Source organism: Brachionichthys hirsutus, chromosome 12 (genome assembly GCF_040956055.1).
Source record: "Brachionichthys hirsutus isolate HB-005 chromosome 12, CSIRO-AGI_Bhir_v1, whole genome shotgun sequence".
Classification (NCBI taxonomy): Eukaryota; Metazoa; Chordata; class Actinopteri; order Lophiiformes; family Brachionichthyidae; genus Brachionichthys; species Brachionichthys hirsutus.
In genome coordinates, this window is record NC_090908.1 from 4227209 (window position 1) to 4239639 (window position 12431).

The 12431-nt window shown below is 42.1% G+C and overlaps 1 protein-coding gene across 1 annotated transcript in view; it reads right to left on the reverse strand.

Annotated features, from left to right (window-relative positions):
* The window catches only part of nalcn (sodium leak channel, non-selective), a 50535-nt gene that overhangs the window by 1635 nt on the left and 36469 nt on the right, over positions 1 to 12431 (reverse strand). The window contains exons 16-39 of the mRNA XM_068746111.1: positions 10503 to 10639; positions 9889 to 10030; positions 9619 to 9692; positions 8725 to 8826; positions 8564 to 8633; positions 8378 to 8469; positions 8135 to 8257; positions 7870 to 7926; positions 7349 to 7469; positions 7129 to 7260; positions 6799 to 6966; positions 6250 to 6354; positions 5653 to 5759; positions 5432 to 5552; positions 5237 to 5335; positions 4707 to 4800; positions 3513 to 3619; positions 3350 to 3424; positions 3145 to 3264; positions 2976 to 3044; positions 2715 to 2863; positions 2478 to 2571; positions 1062 to 1194; positions 241 to 356 (exon numbers count right to left, since the gene is read on the reverse strand). Coding sequence (XP_068602212.1) covers positions 241 to 356; positions 1062 to 1194; positions 2478 to 2571; positions 2715 to 2863; positions 2976 to 3044; positions 3145 to 3264; positions 3350 to 3424; positions 3513 to 3619; positions 4707 to 4800; positions 5237 to 5335; positions 5432 to 5552; positions 5653 to 5759; positions 6250 to 6354; positions 6799 to 6966; positions 7129 to 7260; positions 7349 to 7469; positions 7870 to 7926; positions 8135 to 8257; positions 8378 to 8469; positions 8564 to 8633; positions 8725 to 8826; positions 9619 to 9692; positions 9889 to 10030; positions 10503 to 10639 — 2607 coding nt within the window. The remainder of the gene's footprint in view (positions 1 to 240; positions 357 to 1061; positions 1195 to 2477; positions 2572 to 2714; positions 2864 to 2975; positions 3045 to 3144; positions 3265 to 3349; positions 3425 to 3512; positions 3620 to 4706; positions 4801 to 5236; positions 5336 to 5431; positions 5553 to 5652; positions 5760 to 6249; positions 6355 to 6798; positions 6967 to 7128; positions 7261 to 7348; positions 7470 to 7869; positions 7927 to 8134; positions 8258 to 8377; positions 8470 to 8563; positions 8634 to 8724; positions 8827 to 9618; positions 9693 to 9888; positions 10031 to 10502; positions 10640 to 12431) is intronic.

A 12431-nucleotide genomic window follows, 5' to 3' on the forward strand; every position in this document is an offset into this window, starting at 1 on the left:
GCTTCTAATATTCCTTCACATTTGATTTTAAAACTCAAAACTAGAATAGTTCTATTCTAATTTGTTAATCCAACACCTACTGTAATCGCTTGACCTTTATTCCTTAGAATAGATCCACGGGTCATTGCCTCCAGCCAGTCCCTTTTTCTCTTTGATTCGTTCTTTGATTTGTTCTTCTTTTCTCTGTATTATCCTCATATACAATACAATGCAAACGCTCTGCTATTGCTAACAGCTCACCTCCCGTTTGTCATCCACCATGTTCCAGATAATCTGGAAGTGTCTCAGGTCATTATAGCTCAGCAGTTGGTCTTCCTCAGTGGAGTAGAAGAGGGAGAAATTCTCCACGATGATGGCTACAGTAACAGAGGAAGACTATTAGTCATACTGGATCAGGAGTCAACAACCCAGGTATCTGGGAGCCTATAGTAGTCATGTCAAAGTAAAAGCATGAAATAGATCAAAATAAAAGATAATCCCTTTGATTTAATATTCCATCTTGATACTCTGCTTACTTTTATACTCACAGCAATCACTTCTCATTCATAATGTCTGTACATTGTTGTTGAAATTATTACATGTAGAGCCGAAAGCTACAAATCCAGTTCATAAATCCAGAGAATATATCACAGATTAAATTCTAAAACATGCAGAGAAGGTGGAACTCATTTCCTTCAGAGGCGTCCTCTTTCCTTCTTATTATAAGGCAGCCTCAGATGTCTGATCATTGTGCTGATGATGATCTAGTAACACATTAAATTATCTCTGGATAAACTCTTTGGAGAAATGACATAACTACACGCAGTCTTGTGTAACATGAGCCAGACACTGAATTAGAGGCCGTGCTGTTGCCAAAGCAAATGCGTGTCATGTTTTGATGCATAAACATCCTGGACTTTTGTCATGTTGGGTTAGGCTCATTTGCTGGAATATTATTCTACCCTCAATTATGAAGAACTTACTTGTTGTCTGCAAACAAAATAAGTTACTATAGTGTGTCTGTGTGAAAAGGACTTGGTCCTTACACTGACATGAATACATGTAGACCTGCACGCACTGACCTACGAGGAGGTTGAGCATGATGTAGGCTATGATGACATAGAAAGAGCAGAAGTAGATCAGAGCTCCAGCGTAGTTTCCACAGTCAGTCTCCCAGTAGCGATGTTTGTCTGGGGTGCAGAACGGGGCCTGCACCTGGGGACACAAAGACATTAATGAATGGAGAATTAACACAATTGTGCCGAGGTTAGTACAGTGGAACCTTGGTTCTTGAATGACTCGGTTCTCAAACAAAAACATGGAGTTTACGTTGCTTTGGAAGTCAAAGAGATTTTCGGAATTCGAACACACGAGTGGAGCCGAGGCGAACCGAAGACACGCGAATGAAACTACCCGAGTAGTTTCAGTTTGAACGACCTGCCATAGGAGAAGCACAGTGTGCTAATTTATCGCTTTGTTTGTTCTCTTTAGCTCTTAGTCATGGATCCAAAGAAAGGCAGCAGTAATACTGCTGGAGAAGAAACGAGGAAAGCAGTGAGAACAACTGTTGAACTGAAGAAGGAAATAATCGGCAAATAGGAAAATGGCGTCCGTGTCTGGGATGTTGCCGCAGTACGGTATGGAGAAATTAACGATTTCGACTTTTCTTAAGAAAGCTCAGCGAGAGAGAATGAACTAAACCCCAGAAGGACAGTTACACACTCATTTTTTGGAGGGGGACTCCCTTTCAAAGGAATAACCCTTCCACCTCCCGACACCGCAGCCAAAACGGTATGTAAATGATACAGAATTGGGTTAAATTAACTTTCATTATGCTTTTGTTTTTCGTACTATTTACACTTTTATGTGTTATCTGTTGTTTAGATACACGTAGTTACACATTAATGAAATGAAATGAAATGCTTTTTTATTAATCATCATCTGTTGACACACACAATGAAATTGAATTTTCACCCTAGAACAACGGGCCCCTTGAAACAACCACACAGTAATACGCGCATCAAGGGGCCCTGGCACACGGAGAGGGAGTAGGGTGAAGGCGCCGCCATGGTCGGCGCACCTGGAGCCGTTTGCGGGGACGGTGCCTTGCTCAAGGGCACCTCGGCAGTGCTCCGGAGGCAGACTGGCCCCTCTCCAGCCACCAGCCCACACTCCATATTTCACCAGAGCTGGGACTCAAACCAGGGAAGCAGCGGACTTCTCCGCTTCCCAGCCCAGGGCCCAACCCACTGAGCCACTGCCGCCATATAACTGTATAACTGTAGGCCTGTAAATGGGCATTTTTCTGGTGCGTAGGAACAGATTGGTTAATTAATTCTTATAGGCAATATATTTTCAGTTTTCGAACAATATTCCGGAAACAAATTATGTTCGAGAACCGAGGTGCCACTGTAAAACCAAACAAATGCTAAACGAATACTAAAACACAAGTGTTGTCTGTACGGAGGAATGTGAGGTTGACCTGCAGCCCTTCTTACCATGCAGTCATGCATGATTTTATTCCAGTCTTCTCCTGTGACAATACGGAAGAGAACAGCGATAGCCTTCCCCGCTGTAGAGAAGTTGGCGTGTCTGCCACAAGGAGAGTTAATCAGTCACTGTATAAATACATGTTGTACTCTATGCACTGCATGCAGCCTGAACCGATACTGAACATGATACTGAACAACAGAGTCAGTCATGCTACACAAAAAAAAATCATTTGGCCTCCTTACCGGTTGATGTTCTCTCCATATTTGACAGTTCCAAAGAGAACAACACCAGCAAACGCATAGCAGAGGAGGAGGATGAACATGCCCACGATGATGAAGAAGCTCTTGTACATGCTGACTACTACAGTCAACAGCAGCATCTTCAGAGTCACCTTCATCCACCATAGACACACACATATTTAGAAGGGCATTTCTCTTCAGCGGCTTGCATTCTTTTTTGGCTCCACTGATATGAGCATGACGATGCACAAAAAATATACTCACATGTTTGCCACATATTGTAAAGAATCTAAAGACGATCACACATGTGCCCATCATGTAGGTGTATGCATTCTACAGAGGAAATGTACAATATGTACATGTTATTTTTGCTCAGTGACTGTATTAGTGAATTTGTAATAAATGTTCACTGAATGACAGTCATGTGTCTAACCAGGAGGGAAAAGTGCAGAACTATCCAAATGACACCCAGGGATGTGACCAGTAGGTCATAGCGATTCCGCCTGCTCTGCCAATAACCAGCTGGAGACATGGCTATAAGCTTCATGGTCACCTGGGCAACGGATCCAAGAAGAAACTTCAGACAGATGTCAAGACTCAGACAGAGACAAACCGTGCAAGCATGAGAATTAACTCACCTCTAGCACAAATATAAAGGTGAACACTACTGACATGGTGGCCAGAGGAAATGTTACTTTTTCATCTACGTCCCACTGAAAAGGAGCAGTTTTAAACACGGGTCAATATATTATTCTTTTATCTAACTGTAATGCCACTCTGTATTGTGATATGAGGCTTTACCTTGACTGAGAGCAGCACTGACTGTGCCAGCACCAGCACAGCGATGCCCCGCTTGAAGAAGGGATGCTGGGTAATATCATACATCTTGGCGCGGAAACCCCCATTTTCTGTTGGACAGAATGCCAGACCCATTGCACAGGTGGAATATAATAAACAGGAATAGATTATATATTTTTTTGTGGAGGCACAAAGCCTTGACAGCTCTTATAAAGTCCATCTGTGGTAGTACCTCTTTCTGTTCTGCAGGTGGCAGTCATGAACTGCTTGAGTGGAAGCGTTATTCTAATCTACAGGTTTCTCACACTGCGCATATGTCATGATGAGGGAACGGTTACATTACCAACTTCAAAACTCATTTAAATAAAACGTAGCTTCAAAAAGGAATGAGAGGACCTGATTGCCCATCTCTGAAACCTAACCTTTGAACTCCAGATAATGTTTCTATATTTCATTCGCAACCTGACTATGTAGGTTTGAATTCTGATCAATAAGAGGCAATCTCTGGAAGGACTCTGATTAGGGGGCTTGTGGTTAAATGCTACTTCAGTGCTGCATTGATCTGCCAGCAGCGAGTGAGAGGTGCCAAACTTGAAGCTTTTGATGCGCATCGAAGTCAGCTTAAGACTGCTGGTGCTTGTGACACTGATTACAGAAACCAAGGCCATTGATTTTCTGTTTGGTTCCCAGCATCAACTGCATCACGAGGCAATTTCCCACACTGCATTCCAACTCATCTCATGACTCCTAACCCTAACCCTAACCCAGCAGCAAGATCAGCTGTGTGAATGTTCACTCGTCCCATGTTGGAGTTATCTGTTGTCCATAACTGAATGTTTAACACAGGACGTTTTATTCGACTGACTAAATTTTTGAACAAACAATAATGTATGATGACGGCAGTGATGCACATGATACATCGTCTGAGCTATTTACATCATCTATTCTCTAATTCAGATTTTTCATTACTGCAACTAGCCATAATTTGGGTGTCATGATGAATCCCAGCAGACATCAGTCCTCACTGAAAAACAAGGACTATTAAATATGGATTAATTGTGCAGGTGCTACTTAGTAATGCAAAAACACCCACCACACGATTAATCACATAACGAAACTCGACTCTCTAAGTCGTGTCTGATATTCTCTTTCTCTAACGCCTTCGGTGCTTGTGTGTGTTTTCTTGTCTGTGCGCACCTGGGCGAGGAGGCAGGTGGAGAGGCTGAGCTATTTTCAAACGACTCTTCAGATCTTCCCATCTCCTCTGGTCCACTGTAAGGAGAGCAGTGCCCTGATGGTGGAGGTCACAACGGGACATATTAATGGTGCAGTCGCTCGACGGCCATGTAAAGTAGGCAAAACAAGTGTTTATTTTATTTTATTTAACCAGGTAAGTAAATTGAGAATTAATTCTCTTTTTCAATAACAACCTGGACCGAAGTTGCATGTTTTTGGTCGTGGGAGGAAGCCGGCAAGAACCCAACGCAGACACGGGGAGAACATGCAAACTCCACACAGACAAGCCGTTGGATTTGAACCTGCAACCTTCTTGCTGTGAGGCAATGGTGCTAACCACTGCGCCACCGTGTCTGGAGCTGCTATAGCCCCATGATACACCTTAATAGCTGAACAGTACATATCCCTATGGTATATCACTGGAAAGAGCCTAAAATGCTGAGATGATATAATCTGACATTCAAGTACGTTGTTGATTGTGTGTCTCTTACTTTGTTCTCATTGAAGTTTGCAATGACGACGCCCACAAACAAAGTGAGTCCAATCATGCAACCAAGAAACACAAAGACATGTATGTAGATGCCATGGATCTGCAGGCACAGAAGCGTTTACAAGTTAGACAGTATCCTTTGACTGTCTGCGTCAATAGTAAAAAAAAAAACCAATGGTGCAGGGAGTTTCAATACCGGGCCAACGCGGTGAATAATGACATCTCGGACCTCCACCCAGCCTTTGAGCGACAGCACCTCAAACAGAGCTAACATGGCATTTCCTACATTGTCAAAGTTAAAGTTCCGAGGGTTGGCCCTGAGGAAGGACAGAAAGGATTCATCAATGGTAAAACAAAAGAATTGAAGAAAAATACAACAATCTTAAATCCAAAAAAAATTGTAAACAAGACAGTTACCAGACTCTCGGTACCCAGAAGCCAGGTTTTTTCTCTGTTGGTCTCAGTTTCAGGTTGAGATTTTTGGAAACACTGACATTTATCCGGAATATACCGTGACAATCCTCCTGTGGAATAAAACACGGAAAATGAAGCAACCCTTACACAGAAAAAATATCGTAATGAAGCAGTTTAGGTCATATGTTTTCTAAAATTAGTTCTAAAAATAGATTTATAAAAAAGGACTATTTATGTTTACATGATGCATACCCTGTTTTATTAAGAATACCTGAAAATATAAGTGAGTGTTCAAATTCTCATGTCATGTCAATCAACTTGGTGGGTACAAGGAGTAATAACTGTCAGATACAATAGCTAAAACTAAAAAGACCAGAACTGCATTTTAACAAACGCTCTGTATTTTAACATTTTATATATATTACAGCGATATTGAAAGATTAAACAGAAATACAATGATGAATGACATATAATAACTAGGAAATAGGAGCCACTAGTTCACTGATACGACTAAGACAGCCCCTCGTACTTGTCCTTGTCTGCAGGGAGTATTAGATAGAATGGGGTGGTTCAGTGAGGACGTAATGATTCTTGATGTACCCGTTTAAGTATGTGGGGGTCATTGCACTTTGCAAGCTTGCCGGCAAACAGTTGAACTCCGAAGCTTGCAAACACCAGCATCAAAGTCAGGAGTAGAATGGAAACCTGGAGGAGAATCAATCGAGAGTTTAAAGCAGTTAGACATAGTCTAAGGCCGTGAGATGAGCGATCAAGCTACAGCCCTGAGCTGGGAAAGGTCAGACTCAGAGAGAAACTACTGCAAGCTTCTGATAATATAATATAATCCTTGTTAAGCAAAAAAAGATAAACTAATTCATTACAAATCCAAGGATTTAATCAACATAGAAATTACGGGGCAGCTGTGGCTCAGCTGGTAGAGTGGGTCGTCCAGTGATCGGTAAATCACTGGTTCAAATCCCAGCTGTCGAATTGTCCTTGGGCAAGACACTAAACCCAAATTGCTCCCAGTGGGTCTGGCAGCGCCTTGCATGGGAGCAGTCGCCCACTGGAGTGTGAGTGAGCGTGCGATTGGGTGAATGCGAGGCCAAAATGTGGAAAAGCACTAAATACGTGCAGTCCATTACGAACCAGGAAAATCTCTTTGAATCCTTTGAGAACCTCTCGCACCACCTTTCTCATCTGGGGCACCAGCTTGAAGATTCTGAGCGGACGCAGGCAGCGCAGCATCATTAGCAGCTGAGCCCCAGACTCAGGAGGGACATCAGGAGGCAGCCAGCACAGAAAAATCAGGCTCACCTACAGGAGATGAGTGGCGAGCATGAAAAGAATCCAAAAGATTGCAGTTTCACAATTTGATGGCACAATCAATGTTAGAGGACATCAATCAACAAGGATTAAACAAGCCTTGGTTAATGTTTGAAATAAGCATCCTGTGGATTAGATTAGGTAACGTCTCACAAGATAGATGAAAATATCCATCACTCCTCCAAAATCCCTGATGACAGCTGTTGGGGTGAAAAAAAGGCCATCGGCCATGATCTTCAGGTTGAGCTCAATGCTCATGAAGATCACAAACACATACTCCCCGATCTGAAATGGAGAGCCCAGATGTAACAACATCTGTCCAATCACGTGTGTCTGCTAGCTTCCTTCAGCCACTGATCTGTCTGCTTAATACCTGCAGCGTGGGGGCATGCATGACCCTGGTGAAGGGTGATTCAAACATCATGGAGATGCAGGAACAGATGGTAACAACAATCATAACCCAGTCCAAATACGTAACGAGGCCCAGAAGATCACTGCAGGGACACACACACATTATCAGAGTTATAAAATTAGTTTCAAATTTACACAGATAAATTCAGCATAGGTGCATCATGTTTGCAAGTAATTCGCGGGAATTCAAGCGGAAGGGAGAGAGGAGAGAACCAGAGGGAGGATATTGTGCAGAGGTTATACAAAGCTAGGAATACATCTCTGTGTGTGTTTGTGAGCAGACCAATCAGTATCAGTAAAAACGCCAGGTGCCACCAGTACCTGATACAAAGATCTAGACTATGTGATTAGCTGAATGAAATTCACACATTTCACTCCTAATAAGAGCTTTGGGGGAAGCATTACAGACTTGATTAGCATTCCACGGCGGTAGACTGAACAGATCATCAGAGAGGAAAAGCACCAATAATTCATCCCACTTACTACAGCTGGTGATATTTGGCGTTCTTCACCACACCTGTGATGGGGTCAGTCTTGGATCTAGATAGAATTTCATACACAGAAAATAAATGGTCAGCAATTCAATATAAATATAAAATAAATACAACTGCAAAAACGACATTAACCCTTGCACAATGCAACGTTTCAGTTGTTGTGTACTGAAGTTCAGTATATGAGCACCCAGAGCCACAAGAAGCTGTCAATAGAAACCTTCCTAAACAGTATGCAGATGAGAAACTGATCTTACGCATTGAAGCGAGCGCGAACGACCATCCTGCAAAAGTTCCTGAAGCGGTGCTCCCGCCCAACTATGAAGAGAGGCTTATCAAAGTAAGGGTGGTTTTCTCGGAGTTCCTCCTCCTGGACTTTCCTGCTCAGCCAAAAAAACAAAAAACAATGACAAACACAATATATATGTATATATACATATATATGACACAGTAAGAGCTGAATTAGAGATGACAGGCTATTATTAAATGAACGTGAATACCGTTTCATTTCCGCTTGTTCTTTCTTCTCTTGGATCATCTTGATCTCACTGTCTTCTCTCTGTGCATTACGATAGCGAACTGTACTAGAATGCTGGAGAAAGATTGGAGATGATGAGCCTGTGATGATTAATTTATCTGTCATTAAAGCCTTTGTTATTCCACATATACTGTGTGTGTGCTCTCACATCCTGTGTAAGTGTTTCCAGTGACTTCCCTCGGCTGATCCTCTGGCTACTGGAGCCATGTCTGAGAGATCTGCATTTCAAAGCACACAGAGGTATTCCTTAGTACAGTGCAACGATAATGGCACATTTAAATGTCTGTACATCTGTGTGTATAATCACACCTGCGTTCTTGTCGTATGTGATGTTGGACACTGAGTATGGAGCGTTCTTTGGCAGGCTGGCCTTCAAAGGATCCACTCAGCATACGCTGTGTGGTGCAAGCCCTGGTAAACACAAACAGTTGTTTTGCTTGTTACTTGAATATTTTAGTTTGTTAGGTCAACAGCTACAATCACACCATGACCGGAGCTGTTCCTTCTTTTCTTTGCCATTCTGGGCCCTTAAGAGTGTAGGTTCAAACTGGTTAGGGTCCAATTATTTACTTAGTAAACTGTGTGTGTGTGTGTAGCTAGTGACAGTGTGTGCACCGCAGAGTGTGTGTTTTAATCATTCAAAGGGTCTCAAAGTGAGCATTTATTCACTGGGACTAAGATTGCATTCAAATATGTGTGCATGTTTTGCCTACTTTGCGACTGTGAGTCCTGTTGTGTGTTTGTGTGGGAGACTGGAGGACCGACAGGACGTGTTAAGACTACTGATATGCTGTATCTTTTAGACTGGCTAAGTGTGTGTGTGTGTGTGTGTGCGCTGATTAGACATGGTGATTGGGAGCTAATGTGCACTCAACGCCAGCTCTGACATGCTACAGAAAATTATCTGTTTACTTCATTACAACAGTAAATAAGTGAAGTGGGTCTGTGTGTGCGTGTCTGAGAGCAAGATGGATTACCAATGCCAGAATTCTATTACAGCAGCGCTGCATACATTATACCCCTCACCCACTCACAGACTGACTATTTGGTCAAAGAATGATAAAACAACATCTTGGATTTATATAACGGCTGTTTTGACAGCATTACAAAAAAAAGGTAAACAGTAAAATATCGAAATGCCATCTAAACAGCAAGAAAACTTTCTCCGAGATGTCTTTTGACATGCAAAACATGACATCTTACCGCAGGATCTTGTTGATAGTATTTTCCTTTTCCAGGAGGTTTCGAGCTCGGATGCTAAATATTGACCTGCGAAGCTGAGAGAACCCATACTGAAAGTCAATTACTTAGCAGTTAGTGAATAAAAACAAAAAAAACATACACACCTTTGTAGGCATCATTTAGAATTTGCACCTGTCGCTGTCTTTTTTTTATTCTCATGGATTGTCTTCAGCCATGAATGTTAAGTGTGAGAGAAACGGTGTGATTTGGCAAGAGAAGGACTGAAAGCACCTTTTGGTCGATATACTTGTTGTCTTCGATGGCTGAGCGTTTGGAATGGTCGCAGGAGGAGGATGAAGCTGAGGGGAGACGCCGAAACAAACAACTCGTGTCCTGCTGTTGACGATCGATGAACTGCTTCATAAAACTCTCCCTGGAGCACACACACACATACTTATGAATTTTTATGCATGCTTTCCCGACAACTGGAATACATAAGTTCACACAAAGATCATATTATTGCAATTATATTGTAATGTCAGAGCAGCTTGGTGTAAATCCAGCCTCAAGATAACGGTTGCAAAGAGGGATTTCAGCATTAGTGAAGAACCGGCTGTGTACTAATCAACAGCTAAATGATCAAATAGAAAATAAGGTCTGCTGTGCTGGTAATAGCTTAATAGCTTAACTCAGAACTGCTCTCCTGCTTCACATTGTAGAGCATGTAGAGGACAACTTGATCTACAATTTCATTCCATTACCAAAGACGATGTCATTAAATCATCTCTCGTGTTTGTTTGCTATGATTTTCCATTGTGCTCTGTTTGGGTCTGGTGAGTACTGTTACTCATAGAATAAATATATTTACACAAATCAACTTTGTGTATTTCTGCCTGAAAACGTACCTGATCCTGGGCACGGTGAAATCTGAAGGGAGCTTGGAGATCTTCACCATCTGAGGTCTGTTGGGGAACTTTTCAAATATCCTGAGTCGCAGGGGTAGCTTCTCTTTGGTGTCAGCATTGGCTTCGCTTTGCTTAAGCTAAAGGAAGAGCCAGAGAACTAGTTCAGGCACAAAAAGAGGAAGGCATGATTCAGTAGAAGGGGAGAGGCAGCTCCGTAATGCGCATGGAGAAGAGACGGATTTGAATGAACTACAAAGGGAAAGAAGGACACAATTGTTGAAGTATGTGGGTGGACAGTTTAGGGGTTCCGTTACCCATGGTGGTACTGATGGAGAAAAAGCATGGGACTACGCCTGCTGCTGCAGGGGAAATCTGAGATGCAGAGGTTTTATGAACATCTTTAGAGTGCAGCATTGTGCTTCTGCCTGTTGGTGGCAGCAGCACGCTTACCTATAACACACATACAACATACAGTACGCACAATCACATTTAAGATTAAATCTCACTTACTTTTAGAAAAGAATGGAGAAAGCAACAAAGGAAAAAGCAAAGATTACTCTCAACTGGTTAATGGAGGAAAGGAAATATGGTTACTGTAAGGCTAATGTGGTGCTGGCTGGTGAAATAAAAAAAATGAAAAAAGGAAATGAAATCAATTCTTTTCCATTTAATTACAAATGGGGGACCAATTGAACTCCTTTTTTCAGGTGTTACCCCTGATGCATTGCAGGTTAGACCTGGCAGTGGTTAATGGTTATCAGTCAGAGCAGGACTGGGCTCGGTGAATGTTTCTCTGTCAGTCGTAATGTTTTCCTGTCTGTCTAACACAAACCTCGCTTACACTGCTCCAGTGCATTTGATGCCTTCTGTGAAAGTACTTGAATGACAGGTACATCCCCTCGTATTTGTGGGATAACAGCCATATATGCAGGGGCCTGACAAATGGGGAGTGGAGATCTGTCTATTCAGTTTCTTATTTTATGAGAGTAAAATGTGCTATTCAAAAAAGCTGAAACTGAGTGGGTGACTGGCATTCTGTGAATATGGAATTATCCACCAGAATTTGCTTGCCTCTGCTGTCTGTCATATCTTCTGACTCCAGATATAGACATGGGATGGAAAGAAGAGGAGACACAGGGAGGAACAGCATGAGACGAAAACGAGTAAAAGAGGAAAGTGAAAAGGACATATATTGTATATATGGGATAATATGAGACCAAATTTAAGGATTAATTATAAATAGAAAAAAGGTATTGTTGATCTAGCATGGTAAGTAAAATGTGCCCTCACTCTATTCTCTTTTCAGCAGTATTTGAACATACATTTCAATATGTTGAGTAAAACTTTGAGCTCCTAACACTGCAGTTTCCCCGGGTGAAACTTGTAGAAAGTGCTGTAGTCATCTCAAATACTACATATACAATAGGTTGCTGAATTTCCTGTAAGAAAAACACACACAAACAAAAATTCACAAACAAGCACACAGGTACTTGCACGCACACCCACTCAGCACACAATTAACATGGCCCATATTGTTCCCAACGGCCGTAATCAATGGGGCAATTCAGCAAAACGTAGAGTTTAGGCAAAGCTCAACACCGTTATCTGCCGCAGTATCCCGATACAGCGAAACCTTCGGCGCTATGGTTCTCTCTTTGTCAGAGTTAATCATCCTTTCTCTCCCCCTCTCAGAAAGAGAGTCCAGCAAAGTGTGGATCGTCCCACAGCTCTTCAAACTCCAGATTCTGTTCATGTCGTCATTCATCCTTCCTTTCTATCATCCAGGCAAATGAAGGTTTTCTTATTTTTTCTAAATAACACAGGTGAACTGTACACATACTATATATATATATATTTACCTCTAAGCTTCACCCAGGTACTCACCACAGTAAAACCTCGGTTCACAAATTAAATCAGTTCTTCGATTTC